The sequence below is a fragment of the Barbus barbus genome (assembly GCF_936440315.1).
Source record: "Barbus barbus genome assembly, chromosome: 47".
NCBI classification, from domain to species: domain Eukaryota; kingdom Metazoa; phylum Chordata; class Actinopteri; order Cypriniformes; family Cyprinidae; genus Barbus; species Barbus barbus.
In genome coordinates, this window is record NC_136725.1 from 8172858 (window position 1) to 8194263 (window position 21406).

Here is a 21406-nt window from a genome sequence, read left to right on the forward strand (position 1 = left end):
CTGACGCATCATGCAGAGCGCGCTCAGAATTTGACTGCTCTACTGAGTTTGAGCCCTGTCTCCTCTTATGATTTCAGTACCACGTGTGGAGTAGTAAAAGAGCACTATACTCGCCTCGTAGGCTCATACCCCGTTCGATTTCTGCAGTATATTGAGAATCCATTAAACAAGTAACATCTTTGCTGGTGGCACATTGATTATCTCAGACATTGTTCTCGTGATTGTTGAATTCCATTTACAAGCTCTCTACTTGTTTTTGTACAACAGCTTGAAAGCTTTTGACAGTATATTTGATGCAGGTTTCATGCCGTTTAACTCCTTCAAAAGCAGCGTCAAGTCCAAATATGTTTTTCTCTATTTCTCTATGTATTACATTGGGTAATCTTTTGTTTTATACACATTCCCGTAGGAAGTACCTCTCTTAAAATCAATACATTTATTTTGCATCAGCTTTCCTACCTCAAGCCATCCTCGGGCAAGAACTGGCTGTGTTTACCAAATAAAATTATATTTTTTTCCAGAGCTCCCAGCAACAGCTGCAGTCTTGCTAAAAAAAAATACATACAAAATAATATATAATTTGAATATATGTCATATCAGCAAATACATTTAAAATAAGTCCCAGATCACCTGCTGCTTCATTCTGGACAGTTGGACATTTCAGTTTCCCCAGATGGTTGTGGATCACTATTTGGGGACGTTTCATTAGCGAAAAGGGGGGTGATGATGGACGAAGACATAGAGTTGAGTCCCGTCCTCTCATTAAGCTTCAGAAGTGCAGACCATCACTAGATTAAAGTAATCCTCTTTCTTTCCAAAGACCATGTCTCTATTAGCCTCCACCGTGGTCGGCCACACACGCAGGATTTGACCACATCACTAATGGACTTATTGTTGTTGGTATCTGCATACAAAAAGACCAGCTATGGGGGGGCCTGGGGCTCTCCTCCTGGATGTGCCATCAATACAGAGATCCTCCCATCCCTCATCCCCTTATCTACTCTACTTTTGTTCTCCACTCAGGCGTTTTGTGGGCCAGCGTTGTGTCCAGCAGCGCAGGGGCTGGTAACGGTTTACACACGCAGTGCACCCAAGCTCTGAATAATGATGAGTTTACAGTAGGGCGAATGTGTTAGACAGTCAGCCACCCACCGAGCAGCTGTTTTCCCTCCAAAACACTTGATTCAAGTGGTTTTGTAGCTTCAGTTGTTGCGAAACGCTTCATAATACAATGAAATTGGGACGTGAGGGAGGTTATGTAAATGGTTTGGAGCTGACCTCTTATTTGACATCAAAGATGAGAAAATGCAAGGCTTGTCTGGTTTAGTTTAGATTATTTATTCTGATAAAAAGTCAAAGCTATCAAACGTTTTGTTGAAGAGCTGAAACGGACGAGATGAAGTACTTACAAGTTATTTTATTATTTTATTTTAATTAATAAAAAAATATGTATGTATGTGTATATATACAGTGCCCTCCAAAAGTATTGGAACAGTAAAGACAAAATTGCTCTGTTGGCTGTGGAGTCAATACATTTGCAAATATGATTAAAAGATGAATATGTGACAAAACTACAGAATGTCACATTTCATTATCAGCCGTTTCAACACATTCATGTTTTACCAAATAAAAAGTTCAGCACTTTTAGAGTTCATTACTTCTGTATTCTGAATCTTGTATTCGATAATGACACACAAACCAGGATGAAGATGAGGGATCTGACTTTGAGAGAAAAGCAAGCAATTTGGATGCTAAAAGAAAAGAGAAAGTCAATTAGAGCTATAGAAAAAACAAAGGGTGTGGAGAAATCAAGAGTTTGGAAACCACCAGCGACACCAGCAACCAATTTCTCCAGCTGAAGAGGAGAGTAAAGGCAGAAACTCCCCAAAAACAAGCAACAACTGGAATTGGCTGCATTAAAGGCTGGGAAAAGTATTTCAAAGGATGAGACCAAGAGTCTGGTGATGTCTATGGGTCACAGACTCACTGCTGTGATTGTGTGCAAGGGATCTGCAACTAAATAATAGCTTTTAATCTTAATCTTATATCTGCCTTATGTTCAACTGTCCCAATACTTATGCTCACATCAATGAGTGAACATCAATCTCTGAACATGCTATTCTTTTTATTTGGTAAAACATGTAAGTGTTGAAACGGCTAATAATAAAATGTGACATTCTGTAATTTTGTCTACATTTGCAAATGTCTTGACTCCACAGCCAACAGAGCAATTTTGTCTTTACTGTTCCAATACTTATGGAGGGCACTGTATATATATGTATGTGTATATATATATACATATATACACACACACACACACACACACACACACACACATATATATATATATATATATATATATATATATCTTCTGTTCCACCAAATAAAGAAAGTTGTATAGATTAGGGCTATGTATCACCAGCAAAGTCACAAACGATACTTATCCCGATACAGTGGCCACGATACGAAACATGATACAGGACTGCACTGAATTTCACCTCAGCAGAATTTAGTAAAACAGCTGTTAATTAAACACTGCATACTATAGGGCCATTGCTAACTATAGCCAGATCAGGCAGTTGACCTCTGCATAGTAAAGGGCCTACATAACTGTACCACAGTACAAATATAGGTAATGGCATACAGCATGTTTCATGTTTACATTTTAGCACAGCCCTGCAATTTTATCAATAAAATAGCTTAATCGCTGAAGAGCTACATTATCTTTCTCAACAAGGAGCTGGTAGCATTATAGTTTCTAAAGGAATTAAAGCCACAGCTTCACTGTTAATAGAGAAATGTGGTAAAACAGTGATAATTCATACATACACAGCTCTCTCTCTCTCTCTCTCTCTTGTAAATTAACACTTGATAAATTGCACTTTTCTGATAATGGAATATCGAAGTGGAGATCGCTAAACTGCAAGCTTACAGGGGTTTTCAGCAAGCGAGCGAGTCTGCGATTTAACTTGTAGATAGAGCTGAATCTTGTGAACTTCCTATAGAGGGCTCTGAAGGATTTAGACATGAACACATCTCTAAACATTTTTCAGAAGAAAGATTATGTGATGCACGTAACCCATTGGAATATTCTCATTAAACCATTTACTGAATCTTTATGCAGTCTGAGTGCACATTTGAAATGACTAGATTGTTTCCCTCCCTGATGACCATCTCTTCATTAGTCTCCTCTGTATAAAACACCACCTCTCTGTCATTTAAATGAGGCTGGCGCACCCTGATGTAGCTAGCATGGGCTGCTTCAGGCAGCTGCTGGTGGGACAGTGATTAACAGTGAATGGGGTGGAGGTTAGAGTCGATTCCTCAGGCTCTGTGCCTCTGGATCCCACCGTCGGTCAAACACCCCCCTCTTCCTCCTCCTCTTTTTCTGGATAATGACACCCACCTCCAGCGTTGCACATGCGGCCTTGCCCATAAAGAATACTCATTTATAACTTCAATTTGTCACCCTGACATGGCAAGGGCTAAAAGGTTTCGGGGAAGACGAGACGGGCCTGTTTATGGACAGTTAAGAGCCTTGAAATGATGCACCTTGGCAGCATGTCTCATACATCTCTCCATCTCTCATTCTTCCCGTCCCTCATATAGAATGCATATCGTTTCATCAGGCTGGATAGGGGTGCTGGGGAGCGCTTTTGGGTTGTAAAAAGATGAAATATCACTGTTATTTCTTGACACGTTGTCTGCCGCTGCAACTAAGGGTTTACAAGCATTGTAAAGCTGACTTGTGTCCCAGAACATGCAAGCCAAAGACAGCAGTGGTAAAAAAAAATGCATTTAATTAGAAAGTTTCTTGCTTTTGTACGTATTTATTTACAAGTTACTTATTTACGTGTTTTGTATCTTTTTTTAATAGCAGATATTATAAATTTGGTATATTTAGCTATCTACTTCTTGCATGTTGTTATTGCAGATATTTTAAATGTTAATTTAGGTATGTACTTGTTTTTGAATGGCTTGTTGCAAATATTGCATATACTGTTTATTTATTTAAGTATATATATATATATATATATATATATATATATATATATACACACACATACATATATACACATACATTTCAGTTATTTACTTTTGTAGCAAATATTGCTATTTCTATTTATTTATTTATTATAGAACACACATGTACACACACACACACACACGTGTATGTGTATATATGTATATAAAACAAATAATTGCTCTATTCCTTTTTTGTTTGTTTAGTTTAGTATTTTATTTTTTCAGTTTATTATTTTGCTTAATTATATTTATTAAGTTGCTTGTTTATTTGCTTATTTTATGTAGAAAATGTTTACTTTTTTCAACTGCTTATATGTGTTTAGCTTTATTTCCATTTTTCGATTTAAACCAAAATTGTTAGAAATAGTTTATCATTTTGGGCTGATCAATGAAACCACACAAAATTGGTAATTTAACTTTAAGCCTTTTCACTTGGGTTGTTTGTCCTGTTTAATATACTTTTAGCCATTAAGCTGTGACTGTACCTGAATATTAACATCAGCCTGGTGGGTCAGAGCGTAACTCACACATGGAGGAAAATATTTTTCCTGCATAGTCACCACATCAGTGCATCCAGATGCTTTTCATCAATCAGCTGTGAAAGAGAGACGGAGAGAGCGAGGGATCCCAGCTGTTGTGTTCTAACAGGACTCAGGTGATGGCTAAGCAGCAGAGACAGCATCTAAATGAACGTCGAGATGATGACAAACACGCACATGCTAATGCCACTGCAAACAAAAGCCGAAAGAGACTGAAAAAAGTGAATATGACGTACAAGCAGCGTTGATTTCCCACTGTCCCCAAGGCAATATCAGTCTGGGCTTCTGCCCTGAGCTCGCACCGGGCTCATTATGTCTGGAGAGTCTTCTTTGATCCTATCGGGGTTTGGGATGATGAAACGTTGAAGGCAGCAGATCTCTCCTTGTGTGTGTGTGTGTGTGTGTGTACACTATAGTGTGTATTTGTGGGGATGTTAGCTGGTGGGGGTAGTAGAGAAGGACAGATGTCCAAGCTGCACGTGCCTCGAGCGTCAGATCCAACCCCCCAACTCCCCTGTTACCACTCTACCCCTCTTCGCTCCTGTCCCACCACCCCCCAACTTCTGTCAGGAGCCGGTCCAGCCCGTGGGTCCATCGACCAACAGATGTGTTTGGCACCGGGCCATACTGATGCTAATGTGACTGCAGAAGACCTCTGAAATCCAAGCTCTTCCAAGCTGCTTTGGCATCTCATAGCCAGAAGATATGAAACCTTATCTAGATCCTCTTATCCTCAGAAGTGTCGTTGATGGCAGAGAAGATTAGAGTTTAAATTCCTCAAAATGTCACAAGTTCCTCAGGTTCTTTTGCTTGCAGTTGTGGGCCAGTCTGTTATAACTGACTGCAGGGGAGAGGCTTAGCCGCATCTATCCAGAGATTTGGAGGAAGATATTGAGATGTCCTTTCATGTGGGCCAGAGACAGGTGCATTCAAGAGAAGTACTCTTTCTCAAAGCTGCTGTAATTGTGTTGACTCCACAAGGGAACTCTTAGTGGCCGCCACAAATCACTACAGAGAACAGAAGGAAATCACTCATACACTCAGACAGCTCAAGAGAAACTGCTTAAATATCTCACTATAATATTTTCAGCCAATACTTGGCTGCCCTTGAGGACCCAGCTTTTTCCCAGGACATATTTTTATGAATATGTTTGCATGTTTCTTCAGTTTCCTTGTGAACAAGAGTCTGTACAATTTTATGCACCAAATGCAGCATTTCAAACTCTTAGTCTATCTATAGCTGCATCCCAAATGAGACACTATACAGTATGCACTTAAACACTATGTACTTATGCACTATATACTCAATCAGGTAGTGTATGAACTGTATAAAGTTATTTTGTCATTCATACTCTGAGTCAGATAGCCCCTCCCCCTTTGCTACGTAATCAAAGCTACAACAGTTGAGTGCATGAAGTGTTTAACATCCCGCACTTCATTTTTTCGTTTTTTAAGTGCATCATCCGGGTATTTAAAGTACACGTTTTCTTTTTGAAATTTTCAGTGTGAATACACTACTCACACTATTTATACTACAAAACGTCATAGAATAGTGCATAAATATGTGGCTTGGGATGCATGTGATACATACACTAAAGATCAAAAGTTTGGAGACAGTACGATTAAAAAATAGACAAATTAATACTTTTTTTTGGCAAAGATGCGGTACATTTATCAAACGTGACATTAAATTAATTTACACTGTTATAAAACATTTCTGTTTCAAATAAATGCTTTTCTTGTCTACTCATCAAAAAATACTGAAAAAAGGTGTCACGGTTTCCATAAAATTAAGCACAACAGAAATGTTTCTTAAACACCAAATCAGCATTTTAGAAAAATCTTTGAAAGATCATGTGACATTGAAAACTAGAGTAATGCTTGCTGAAAATTCAGCTTTGTCGTCACAGGAATAAATTACATTTTCAAAATATATTAATATAGAAATCAGCTATTTTAAATTGGAATAATTTTTCAAAATATTACTGTTTTTACAGTATTTTTGATCAATTCATTCAGCTTTGAGTATAAAAGACTTCTTTCAAAAACCGAGGGTCCCTGAGGAATTTTTTTTTTTAGTGGTGCTGGGTGTCTGCCTGAGTGGTAGGTTTTTTCCCTTTTCCTGCCTCAGGTCTGCCCTGGTCTGGGATGGTCTGTTGTGGATAAGTGGACATCCAGGGGGCTGGAGGACAAATGTGGCCATTTAAAGAAGATGAGACGATTGAGGGGCCAGTGGACAGGCCTAAAGCTCTCCATATGTCCACACACACAGATAATGATTAGCATCATACCTCATCAATCAAATAAATCAATAGCCTGCCAGTCAACTACCACCTGTTCACCTGATTACGCATGCTAAACACACATAGCTCGAATGGAGTGAGATTAATTAAATAGTATGAAATCATAAACATGTAAGATGCATCATTGGGCACCTGTGCATCCGTAAATCAAATTCACCTTGGAAGGAGCAGTGCAGATTTTTAATATCGAGGCACGTGGATTAGCACTTGTAAAACTGATATTGACACGGTTAGGGATTTCCTGACCTGAATTTAATAAGATTAATGCTTCGCAACGATCACGCGCTGAGATTACAGCCCATGTCTGCTTTGATGAAGCCGTCTTCAGTGTGTGCTTGTCTATGTGTAGGTCTGAGCGTGTGACGGATTGCTTCATGCGGAGAGGACAGATTGACAGATGACCAACTCAAATGCTGAAAGCGCCCCTGCGAACATAAACCTTTCATCACTGAGAGAGAGCCATTTGTCATTTCTCCTCGAACATTTGAATATTAGATTTTATTTATGAGGGCTCGTAAAACACACAAGCTTTCAGGCAACAAAGTAACATGCTTTTGAGTGCCTGAACACGCTTGACGATAAACCGTTTCATTAGGTTTGAATGATTGCTAAGTGGATGCATTCGTGCGTTTAGTCTAAACTTCTGCTTTGTTAAAGCTAAAAAGGTCTCGAAAAAACATAAAAACAACCAGTGGGTCAGATTGGACTACACATTTCAGCAATCCATACTGGTTGTAATGTTGAAAAAGACCTCAAACAAACCAGTCTCTGCTTTTGAATTGATTTCGTAAAAAGCCTTTCACCTGCCGCTTAGTGACTCAAACAAACAGACTCATTACTGTATAGACAGCTGCACTGGGTGCAAGTGAAAGCCCCCAGCAGAGTCGTATGCTGGCGGTTTTAAGGGATACCTTACAATGTCAGAGATCCGACTTTAAAATTAATGAAGGACTGGGGATGAAGAATTGATTTTTGAGAGGGGAAAGGTTGTGAGTCGGGGGATTCATTAGCCATGCCCCACAGAATGCAGCTATATAGTGGCAGCCGAGGGAGGTAATTGAAGTGGACTGCAGCGCTCACGGGTAGGATTACACTGACTTTGTTTTCAGAGAAGATAGAAAGATGGAGAGAAGGAGAGGGGGTTTCCCCCTGAGGCCAGCATAAGAGGTCAAAGGTCATAGTTCTAATCCTTCATCCCTAGGGTTTATGGGTAATTGGCAGTCTAATCAGGGTTTGTGGAAGCTCTCTTGGTTAGATATGGCCTAGGACTAGTTTGAAATTATACCCTTTCCCACATGTTAGAGTCATTTGTACCCTATCTTAAGGTCATGATTGTCAAGATAGGAACAAGAGAAGATGATACTCACTTTTTATTGGCTTAGCAAGCCCCTCTATTAATTATAGTGAGTTTGCTTGTTTACTATAAGCTGTATTTGCGGCAACAATGGGAAAGTTCACGAGAACTTCATTTTCCCTCAGATCTCTCTCAAGGGAACTGGATCTGTTGTTGGCTTGACAGGGTAACATTAGATTTCCATAAGCCCACGAGACTCTCCTCTTCAATGCTGTTTATATGGATGTGAGTGCGTGTGTGGGGAAATTAATTAGTTGAAAGCTCACATACAGTGTGTTTCGGGACCGGTTCACGAAGGTTAATTAAAGCCGCAGGTAGGGCCAGGGATTCAGACTTGCTCAAATAGATTCGACTACCGCTCAGCGCCCTGCTGACTAAAATCTTGTCAAGATATTTAAGACTTGCTTTGAAACATTACTGATGTTGTTTTGGTGTCTAATAAAGCAATAAGCCATGAAAGGATGCACAGAACAGTTATTTTACTTTTTTATTATTATATATATATATATATATATGTATAAAACATTCTGTCATTAATTACTCACCCTCAAGTCATTCCAAACCTGTAAGACCTTAGTTCATCTTTGGATGAAATCAGAGAGCTTTTTGACCCTGCATAGACAGCAACGCAACTGACATGTTCAAGGCTCAGAAAGGTAGCAAGGACATTGTTAAAATAGGAACCCAGATGCGCTGTGCCTTGTTTACAAACAGGAGATGCATGCTGTACATAAAACAGTGTTCGTAAACATGTCTGAAGATTTTAACAGAGTGGATGACTTGCAACTTTTTGCCCTGCCTTACTTATTTGATCCAGAATACACAGACAATGAAATAAGAGAGATGGACGTTCTACTTCAGAATGTATGTGATGACTGACGTGGAAAAGAATACATTTTTGAATAAAGTTGTTATTTTTGTTTTCTTTGCTCACAGAAATTACTCTCATAGCTTCATAAAATTACGGTTGAGCCACTGATGTCACATGGACTATTTTAACGATCTACTTACTACCTTTCTGGGCCTTGAATGTGTCCGTTGCATTGCGGTCTATGCAGGATCAGAAAGCTCTTGGATTTCATCAGAAATTATCATAGTTTGTATTCCAAAGATGAACAAAGGTCTGACGGGTTTGGAACACAAAGAGGGCGAGGAATTAATGACAGAATTTGTATTTTTGGGTGAACTATCCCTTTAATGAAATTTGATTGCCACAACAGGCTTTGGTTTTTCCTATTTTAAAATGCATCATCAGTAGACTTCCAATTACACTCATGTTTGTCAAGCAGGAATGCCACCATCATTCACCACGACATCCTCATGAAGTGTAATGTATATTCAAGCCTGATGCCACTCCATCGCATATATTTGAAGGGAAGGAAATTAAAACGGCAGCAGCTGACAGACATCCATTAGAGGTGCAAAGAGGGGCGCCCCAATAGCTGACGCTAATATCTGCCTGTTCTGTTGTCCTGCTTTGGATTCATCAACAATATATATTCACTAGCACAAGCTCGGAGAGCTTCATTCATCAAACCCAACCCTCCCGCCTGCCATGATGACATTGTAGCGACATTAATGCAGTAATTTAGACGTAATGGCCTTACATTATCCATCCTAAAGTGAAAGCGTACACGCTGATTCACTTACGCCCACGTAAACACATCCTATGCACCAATTAATTCTCACCCATAATTAATAGTCAGAAACAAATTTGATTTCAGCTGGTGCCAGGCTATTTTTTTGTCCATCCATGGCTTTTCAGTCTGTTTCGGCTATAATAAATCTCGCATTATATCGATTCATAGTGCCTCTAAAGATTTGTGACTCTAATCTCAAGGACCCACCGCAGAAACACTCTGGTTCCTCTGCTCATCAAGAGGTATTAGGGACCTTGAGATAGCATCAAACTCTCACTAACCGCTTGCGGTGGTAAAGGACAGCCAGTGTCCCTAAGCCGCAAACCTTGACTGTGGTGCCGTCGATCTATTATGTGCATGACAATGATAGATTTTGGCAGATAAAACTAATGTCTTCCATTTAGGAGAATATTCATAACACTCATACGCGTTTAGCTTAAAATGCTAGTGTAATGGGATCATTTTAAGGACAGTGGGATTGTGAAAATGTAATTTGTTATTATATATAATATATATGGACCCGAATCACTTGTGGATATTTTCAAAAATGTAAATAAATAAAATTATAAAATCAATTAATAATTCACAATATTAATATCTGTAATAAAGTATTATTTATGTTGACTTTAGATACTGCTTCTAAATGAATTTAATGTACTGGAACTAAACCCACAAGTGCTTTCTAGAATTGAGAAACCAATAGTGTTTCAAAATAATCATTGATACCACTACTTGGACTGTTTTAATATGCAAAAGTTTTACCCTATCATCTCTCTATAATTAATTCATCATCGTTAGGGCTTGATGTGCAAATTATGGTATAAAGCTCAACCTCCGTAGCTTCAGAAATCTTGTCTTTATGCTCTGAACGTTTATGTAACACTACTGATATGTCAGTTTCAGCTAAAACAAAAAAGTTCTCGAAGTCTTCAAACTTTTTCAGATTGTGTGATTTTGAGGAGACATGTGAAGTGTTTAGGTCGAGAGAGAGCGTGAAAAAGATGGATGGGAAGAGAGAGAAATGACTGCCTTCGGATGTTATCAGACCTCTGTCAGTTCGGTTGGATTGCAGAATTTGGAGAGGCTCACGTCAGTCAAGAGAAAAGGACAAAACGAGACAGGGGGCACTCTCTCAAAAAGAGAGTGAATTAGGCAGTAAATAGAGATTCTTGTTTGTGAAGGTATTAATTAAAAATAAGAGAACTGTACTGCTGACCTGGGACCTGTAGTGCCTGATCATAGAGCAGAATGTGTAGAATTGTGTTTGAGTCTGTCCTTTTTTCAATAAGAAATAATTTATACAGTATGTCTTTGTTAGTATGTCTGTTAGGATAGATGCTGCATAAAAATGTTCTATATGAAAATGCTTTGTTGTTTTTCTATTGGCCTTGAGCATCATTGGAATAAATAAATTTGAAGAGTTTTTGAGGTTTTGTGGTATACCCTTATATGGGGGTGGGCGTGTCTTATGCTAATTACCAACTGTAGGCACATGCCCCCTTTTAGAATGATTTAGAAGCTTGTTTCCACTACGGCATAACAAATAAAGGTAATTACGACTTTTTATCTCACAAGTCAGAATTTTAGTAAATAAAAAAATATATAAAATAAAATAATCAGAATTGTGAGATGTAAGCTCAGAATGAACTTAGAATTCTGACGTTTTTGTGAGGAAAATTTTTTTTTTTATTCTGAAACAGGCTTCTATAAATTTCTCATTTTGTGAAGCTGACTGAAATTGAAATGGAACTATTAGTGAATGAAAAACGGAAAGTTGAAATTGCTGATTTATCAAGATAAGAAAAAAAAACCCAATATGATTTTGCTAGCAGAATTTCTTCAGGCACTATTTAGTGTCTGCTGCCTGTTTTAGTGTTCAAGTTCAGTCTGTTCCCTCTGGCTATAAAGGGAACTTTTAAATTTCCTTCTCTCATGGCTTGCTGACTAAAACATTTACATTTTACATTTAGCTGACGCTTTTATCCAAAGCGACTTACAATTGCTATGTATGTCAGAGGTCGCACGCCTCTGGAGCAACTAGGGGTTAAGTGTCTTGCTCAGGGACACATTGGTGTCTCACAGTGGATTCGAACCCGGGTCTCTCACACCAAAGGCATGTGTCTTATCCACTGCGCCATCACCACCCACAGGGTCCTATTTCAGTGGATTTTATTTGCTGTCTGAGCTCTGGATATTGTGTTCTGAGTGAGAGAGCCGTAGTTTGGTTGACTTTTGGATCTGATCCAGCACAGTATCGAAAGCCTTCCACTTCATACGCTCTATCTGTACGCAGACCTTTCGCTCTGGGCCTCAAACACCAATTGGAAACGTGCAGCTGCAGAACGATTTAGAGGGGTTGATAGAGCACTGGTCAGATTAAAGTATTGGCAGAGCCGGCACTAAGGAATCTGATAAATGGCAATAAAATGGAAATCCTGATGAGGGGGGGAACTGATATCATCAGCCCCAAAGGTGTGAGAAGGTCGATTGAAGGAGATTTGCGCTGCTGGTTATTGCCTATGTTGCCGTTTTTGCGTTTGCATGTGCTGTATGTGTTTTTGCGCACACTGTCATTTTTGTGTTCTGTTTGTGACATTTTTTTCCCCAGTATCAGTAACAAAATAAGGGTGATTTTTGCCAGTGTCTAAATTATTTAATTATTCATAGTCATGTGTTAAGAGGAAACAGTGCATTATTTATTAGTCCGACATGCACAGTGAGCAAATTAAGACCAGGGGGAGAACAGGACAGCATTGCAAACAAATTAAACCAGGAAAACCAACTAACAAAATGATTGCATGGCACTAAACTAATATCCCAAAATGCTACTGCACAGTAAAGTGTAGCTGTTTGTGGAGTTATGTTCATAGTGATCCCCAATCCCTGTTGCTGATTATTTCTGTCTTTTCTCCCTGTTTCTTCAGTTCTCCGGGATGATTTTCGACAGACCCCCAGTGATGTGGTGGTGGCTGCAGGGGAGCCGGCAGTGATGGAGTGCATCCCTCCACGGGGCCACCCAGAACCCACTATCTCCTGGAAGAGGAACAATGTGAAAGTGAACGACAAGGACGAGAGGATAACGGTGAAATTCTGTCTTCTGTCTTCTCTCTATACATTTAAAAATACATGTCAAATAAATACTGTTCTTGTATTCATCAAAGAACCCTAAATATATACGCATCACTATTTCCACAAAAATATTAAGCAGCACAATGTTTTCAACACTGGTGATAGTAATAATAAGAAATGTTTCTTGAGCACCAAATTGTCATATCTGAAGGATCATGTGACACTGAGAAATTCAGCTTTGCATCACAGTAATAAATTACATTTTAACATTAAAATACAGCTGTTTTAAGTTGTAATATTTTAAATTATAACAGTTTTTACTGTATTTTTGATCAAATAAATGCAGCAATTAGAGACTCTTCAAATATTACACACCTAAACCAAGTAGTTTATACAGTTTTATGTAGTATAAAAACATTTTCATATATATATATTTTTGGAAATGCATTTTATTTCAATTTTGATTGGGTCTAGAATGAATCACGGTGTACTTGTACTTTACTCAATGTTCAATGCACTTTTTTGACAAAGCATGCAAACAAATCAGTTGTGAATAGAAACAAAAACATGCGTTGGTATGGTAACATTTAGAAAAATAAAGGAAGAAGTTCAAAGAGGTCATTACTCTTAATAACTCACACAAACTAACAAATATGAATATATATTTATATATCTCTCTGTTCTCTCAACATTACAACTGTGTCTCTTTGTTTCTATCACTCTCATTGTCCGTCTATGACTCTTTTAACAGCCACTCGACTAAATGGGCTATTAAAGCACTTTAAATGTATCAGTTTGGCTGTGCTCTCTGTGTCAAGTGTTTCATAAACAACCAAACTGGCTTTTGCTTTAGTATTTACTTTTTTCTGGAGCCCAGAAACCATGTTCATAAAACATCACAGCATGTTTGGCTTCCTGTGGGGACCAACTCAGATTTTAGTGTCTTTTTCTTTTAGATGTTTTATAAATGCATACCCCTGACAGATCGTGGTGTACTTTTCCTTACAGATCCGTGGAGGGAAGCTGATGATCTCAAACACAAGGAAGAGCGATGCAGGAATGTATGTGTGTGTCGGCACTAATATGGTTGGAGAGAAGGACAGTGACCCTGCTGAGCTTGTAGTGTTTGGTAGGTTTGTAATTCTACTTTATCCCATAGCTTTCGTTTTCTCTCTTTCTCTCTCATATTGATTTCTCTGGGAATATTTCTGGGAATTCTTTCTCCTGTAGAGCGGCCCATGTTTGTACGCAGACCTATTAATCAGGTGGTCCTTGCGGATGACACAGTGGATTTTCAGTGTGAGGTTCAAGGAGACCCCACTCCCACCATACGCTGGAGGAAAGAGGAAGGAGAACTGCCTCGGGGAAGGTAAGACTCAATCAGAAGCAATAAAATGGTGGCATTATCAATATGATAAAAGACAGAAGTTAATTAATTAAATTTTTAAAACAAAATTAATTATATTTTATTCAAAATATGAATACTACTACTACTAGTACTACGAGTTGTATGTGTGTGTGTGTATATATATATATATATTATTATGTAATAAGACAATATATTTATTAAAAAATAAAACATATATAAAACACTGTTAGCAGCAGATGTTAATCACACTGAAGCATTACAGTGTTAAAATCTAATGTAGCGAAACGTTTCCTGATACAGCTGGCAGAGAACAGTGGGACTCAGTTTATAGGCACTAACTAGAGAGTAACTTTGTTGTGTGTGTGTGCTTCCTGGCAGGTTTGAGATCCGTACCGACAACAGCCTGCGTCTTACTCAGGTGAAGGCTGAAGATGAAGGCTCGTACACCTGTTTATCTGAGAACAGCGTGGGCAAAGCCGAAGCATCCGGGACACTTCAGGTCCACGGTGAGTTACAACAACTGTGCAGATGCACAAATGATGCTTAGCTCAGTAACTCTCTCTCAAACACACACACACGCACACATACACTTCCACACAGCAGCACATCTGACGGATTTGACAATAATTATATTATATTCTTCTCTCTGACTTTAGCATCTTTCTCACACACGCTCAACCGAGTCTGAATTGTATTAGCCGGAGCCCACACACACACACACATACACACACACACACGTGCTGGCCTTGCATTTTGCTGATTACAAGAGTGAAGTGCTATGGCAACAGCCATTTATTTAAAGCTGCCAGATGCAATTAACATAATTCCATCTGGTTAGAGGCACATCTTGCTTCATAAAACATGACTGTGGGCTTGAGAGCATGCACGCATTAAGAATATTCTACACACTTAATAGATGTTTATAGCAGCACACTTGCTGTGAATGATTTCACCTGACAGCTGATGGACGATGATTCAACATGCGAATGAAACTGAAATATTATTAGTACAGCTTTGTAGAAACATTGTAGGCTTCACTTTTAGACAGAAGGAATCTATAACATGAGTTTATTCCTGTTCATGTCATGTTGAAATTAGCATAGTTATGAGTTTTCCAACTTGAAACTTGATTTTTTTTTCCAAACTTGAAATTGTTAGTTGTTATCTTGTTTTGAAAGCACTGACTTCTACAATATGTTTATTCTAATATCATTTGAAAACAACTAAAATGGCTCTATCACCACGAGCACATCAAACAGGAGACGTTTCAGATGTGCACTCCACTTCACCTCAGCGTCAGGCACGAGTCAAATGAGCGCGGAAACGGTGCTGTACTCGGCGCACGCTCTTCAATAAAGGCGCTGTAGCCTTTATCATTTCATATCAAAGCGCAAACACAGTGCATGCAATGTTGTGGTCAGTTAAGTCATGAAGGCGATTAAAGCTGCCTTAAACCTGCATGCATGTATTAGGCTATATGTTATATACGAGTCACATTTAAGAACTCTGAAATTGATTTCAAAACTGTCCTGGAGCAGCCCAGCACGAGTCTCCTCATCTAACACACCCGATTCAACTCGTCAACTCATTGATAGAGACTTTAAGACTTGAAGTCGGTCAGAAAAGATGATGAGAGTTGAGAGAAAACACGATACATGTCAGATACGTTTCAAGTTCAGCAGCGGCTGCTCTTAAAGAAACAGCACCCAAAATAACCTATTAACCCAGCTGCTGGGATGTCTGTTCATCAATGAACAAAAGAAAAAGAGGAAATCAATAACTTTTATAGCTTTAAGGATTCATCTATATTTATTTGAGAATTTAGTGTTTGATAACTGTATACAATTTCTGTATATTTCCTACTTGCTGAAGGGCACAGGTAGCTAAATATGATATTGGTTATAATGGGTTTATGCAATGATTGTTTAAAGTTCACTTAAATTAGAAGTTATTTTATTAAAGTGTATTAAATATAATATTAAAATTTGAGAGCTCTCAATTATACTGTAATGTTGAATGGCTATAGTCATTGGTTAAATATTAGGGGGGAAAAAACAATTTTATAGAGGCATCAGTTGTATTGGTGTCAGTGATACTGGCCTTTAGTCATAAAAAATAAAAGATGCCATTAAACAAATATTGAAAATATACTGTATGTTGTTTCTACATTAATTTGAAGATTAAATGTGACATTATTGCAATATAAAAGTATATATGTTTAATTTTAGGTGGGATTAATCGCGATTTAATAAAAAAAAAAAAAACATGAAAAAAAAAAACGATTAATTTTTTTTTTTAATCGATTGACAGCACTAATATACATACAGTATCTCGCAAAAGTGAGTGCACCCCACATTTCAGCAACAATTTTAGTATATCTTCTCAAGGGACAATACTACACAAATGAAACTTGGATATATTTTAGAGTAGTCAATGTGCAGAAGTACAAATTTACTGTCCTCTAAATATAACTCAACATATAGCCATTATTGTCCAAATAACTGGCAACAAAAATGAGTACACCCTAAGTGAACATGTCAAAACCGTGTCCAAAGTGTCAATATTTTGTAGGGGCACCACTGTTATCTAGGACTGCCTTAATCCTCCTGCGCATAGAATTCACCAGAGCTGCACAGGCTGTTGCTGGCATCCTCTTCCACTCCTCCATTATGACATCACGGAGCTGCTGGAGGTTAGACACATGGTGCTTCTCCACTTTCCACATGTGCTCAATAGGGTTCAGGTCTGGAGACCCACTTGGCCACTCCATCAAATTCACCTTCAACTTCATCAGCAAGGCAGTTGTTATCTTGGCGGTGTGTTTGGGGTCGTTATTATGTTGGAAAACTGCCATTCGGCACAGTTTCTGAAGGGAGGGCATCATGTTCTGGTTCAGATTGTCACAGTACATGTTGGAATCCATGTTTCCCTCAATGAACCTCAGCTCCCCAGTACCAGCAGCACTCATGCAGCCCAAGACCATGCTGCTACCACCACCATGCTTGACTGTTGGCAAGACACAATTTTCTTGGTACTCCTCACCAGGGCGTCGCCACACATGCTGAACACCATCTGAGCCACACAAGTTTATCTTAATCTCATCAGACCACAGGACATGGTTCCAGTAATTCATGCTCTTGGACAGGTTGTCTTCAACAAACCGTTTGCGGGCTTTCCTGTGAGCCAGCTTCAGAAGAGTCTTCCTTCTAGGATGACGGCCATGCAAACTGACTTGTTGCAGTGTGCGGCGTATGGTCTGAGCACTGACAAGCTGACCTTCCGCTTCTGCAACCTCTAAAGCAGTGGTTTTCAAACCGGTCCTGTGAGCACCCCCAACACTGCACATTTGCTGTGTCTCCCTCATCTATCAAACCTGATTCAACTCATCAGCTCATTATTAGAGACAGCAAGACCCGAAATGGGTGTGTCAGATATGAGAGACCTACAAATGTGCAGTGTTGGGGGTGCTCGCAGGACTGGTTTGAAAACCACTGCTCTAAAGCAATGCTGGCAGCACTCATATGCCATTTTTTTTAGCCAGCTTCTGCACCTGACCCACGGCACAAGGACCTACCTTCTTTGATCAACCCTTGCGAGGCCTGTTCCGAGTGGAACCCATCTTGGAAAACATCTGTATGACACTGGCCACTGTACTGTAACTCAGTTTCAGGGTGTTACCGAACTTCTTCTAGCCTAGGCCATCTTTTACCCCTTTTCCACCAAGGCAGTTCCAGTGCTAGAAGGAAGAACCACTTGCGTCAGGGGCTGGAGGCGGGGTTACCGTGACCAACAAGACGACAGAAACTTTTGACCGCCATATTTGAAATAGCAGCTAAACACGAACACGTTTGATTCGCCGTGTTTGGATGCCGATGTAGGTTCGCAAAGCCATCAATAGCAAAGCAATGTCTGCCATTGTTGATAGTTTGTTTAGGCTTGTCCGGGATGGATCGGCGCTGCGCGGACTGTTCGGTGCGAGGCATCGGGGTGCTGCGGGAGCGACTGAAAAGCTGACGGCTCTTTATGCTTTTGGATCGCTCTCGCGGTGCTTTTGTGTGTTGTGTGCCAATGGATCGATCTGTCTGCATGGCGCCGATGCACCTCGAACAAGTCTGTTGTGTTTGGCGCTGCTGTGCTAGTGAATCGAAACATGAAACATATTCAGTGACGTAAGCCCTGGCTCTGTATTGGCTCTCTAGCCTGTGGAAAAGCAACCGGTTTTTAAAGGGCTCGTCAGTTGAACCAACTAAGAACTGGCAATAGCACTGGCTCTGCACTAGCACCTTGTTCCTGCTGGTGGAAAGGGGGTATTTGTGGAGAGCAACAATTCTAATGTATTTCAACAATTCTTTGCCAGGAGGTGCCACGTTGAACATCCAGTGGTCATTATGAGAGAATTGTACTCAAAGCACCAAATTTTAACTGCTCTAATACAAGATACACACATTTGTATGGTCCTGTCAAGCAGACAACAACATGAACATGATGAATAGGACATGTGGCTTTGCATGGTTAAACAACATATAGCTGTTATCACTTTTAGGGTGTACTCACATTTGTTGCCAGCTTTTATGACAATAATGGCTGTATGTTGAGTTATTTTCAGAGTACAGTAAATCTTTACTGCTATACAAGTTGCACATTGACTACTCTAAAATATATCCAAGTTTCGTTTCTATAGTATTGTCCCTCGAGAAGATACATTAAAATGGTTGCCGAAATGTGAAGGGTGTACTCACTTTTGTGAGATATTGTATATATATAAGCTAAAGTATTTTAGAAAGTATTATATTAATATATTTAAATATTTATAGTAAGTGTTAGATTTATATATTGTATAACTAAGTATTTAAGTATCACATATAATATGAACCACAAAAATGCATGTGCATCATTTTTGGTGTTATGGGTGTTGTCATTGAAACATATTTTTGCTAGTCCAATGATGTCAACTGCTCAGAGTCATTGTGTAATTATGGTAATTCCAACATGACATGAACAAAACATAATTTAGAGTTTCTCTCATCACTTCCTCCTCATCTCCTTTTCCTGTCACTGCTGCCCGTTGTTGTTTCATCCCACTTGTGTTTTATTAATCACCCAGACTTTTTTTTTTCATTCATGTTCTAAATACAAAATCCAACTTTCCAGTTCGCTCATCTCATTTTTATCCATTTTTTGTCTCTCTCTCCATCCTCACCTCCATTATAGTGGGCCCATCTCGTAAGTACCATTCCATTTCATTTCTCTGCATGCGTGTGGTTGTGCTTCACATGATTTGGAGGCTGTGATTGGTTCCGACAGGGTTAAGATCCTGCGCTGGCCATTCACCTCTGGTCTATTTGCCTGTCATTTTTTGCCCACTTAAAGGGACAGTTCACAAAAATGAAAACTGTCATTTATTCACCCTCATGTCATGATGTGTCTTTCTTCTGCAAAACACAAAAGAAGGTATTTTAAAGAAACTGTCCATACTTAATTTTGTATGGACAAAAAAAGCACAGATAAATTAGAAAAATATCATCTTCTGTATTTTTTGCAAAACAAAGGAAGTCATACAGGTTTGGGATAATGACAGAATTCTTATTTTTGGTTGAACTATCCCTTCTACACACATAAGTAATGAGTCTCTATTCTAGTCCAGCTCATTAATTCAGATATGCAGAGCAGTAACATTGGTTTTCACTGTCAAAAACGACATATTTGAAACTTCAGAGGCTTTTGAAGTGTGACTGGGTTTTGTCTGCTCTGGATGTTCTTTACTGAGGAGATTTAACTTACAAAAGGTCATTATCTAGCGCTGTGCAGGAGTGACCTCTGTCCTTTCACTCCAGACTATGAGAAAAATGTGATTAAATTACAGATACGCTGAAAGAGAGGTCCTCTGCTCCAAAGCTTGACCATTACCGCTGCAGTGCTTATAATGCCTCAGTGGATGTGAGTTCTAGAAGATCTGAGGGATCTGGAACTGATTTTTTTTCCAAGATGGTTTTGTGCAGTGTGGCCCACTCAGTTAGCTAGAACAACTCTGTATTGTCAGCAGAAACCTCTTGGGTTTGGCTTTGAAGCTTTGCGAAGTCACCAAGCCTACAATCGTTTTACCCTTGAATGTGTTCATAAATAGCATAAAATAAATACTTGCACTTTTGGCTTTTTTAGAAATTGAATTTTGTACCACTTGCTTTGTTTTTCTAGTGAGAACTGTATTTAACTTAAGGCACAATGAGGAGTACTTGTGACCGAGAAGTAATTTCCAGATATGATATTTCTGTCGAGGAAAAACACTGCTTTTTCACAAGTGGAAACAACTATATCTGATGCTGACGGAGCACTTCAGTGTTAGCCAGACAGACCGATAGACAGGCAGAATGAAAGAAAGAACATGTTTTCAGAGGCATGCAAGCGCGTACTGCTTCTTTTTAATGGGTAAAACGAAACCGTTCCCTGCAGGGTGGTAGTTTTCATACAACCCGACTTGTGCTTTTATTTTTTCTTTTGTTATTTGCGTCTTGGATGAGTTACATTTAATTGAAAGTTTGGGAAATGTACTTTTAGAGCTACTCAAACTGTTTTGTAGTATTTTTTGTTTTTTTAAAGAATATCATCCAAAACCTAGTGAGCTGCCCACCTAGGCAACATTTTTAGGCATAGAAGCCAGTGTCAAAGCTGTTGCAAACACTACCTAAAGGAAGATTTTATTGCTCATATGTTTGTTATAAACAGCTCAAGGCAAATCTCAGTTATTTTCAGTTTTACGAAGATGTTAAAATGTTAAAAATCCAAAATGCTGGAGATTTATGCAAATATCTACATTTATCTACATAAATATCTACATTATGCAAATATGATCTACATTTAATTTCATTGCTCTATAGGGAAATCAATGGAGATATTAAAGCGATCTAATTATGATTTTGTTCTTTCACATGGGTAGGAAGCAGGTTTTTAAGAAATCTTTTGTTCATCTCTCATGTCTTTTATGATCACCAAGGCTGCATTTTTTGTGAGCAAAAACAGTAAAAACAGCAATTCTGTGAACTATTGTTACAATTGAAGTTGGTGTTTTCTATTTAAAATATTTTAAAATGCAATTTATTCTTTTGGTT

General features: G+C 38.8%; 1 protein-coding gene across 1 annotated transcript in view; it reads left to right on the top strand.

Moving 5' to 3' along the window:
- LOC306865646 (roundabout homolog 2-like) overlaps positions 1-21406 on the top strand; it is a 76469-nt gene that overhangs the window by 23535 nt on the left and 31528 nt on the right. The window contains exons 3-6 of the mRNA XM_079410375.1: positions 12787-12944; positions 13940-14060; positions 14162-14300; positions 14679-14806. Of these exons, the coding sequence (XP_079266501.1) occupies positions 12787-12944; positions 13940-14060; positions 14162-14300; positions 14679-14806 (546 nt within the window). The remainder of the gene's footprint in view (positions 1-12786; positions 12945-13939; positions 14061-14161; positions 14301-14678; positions 14807-21406) is intronic.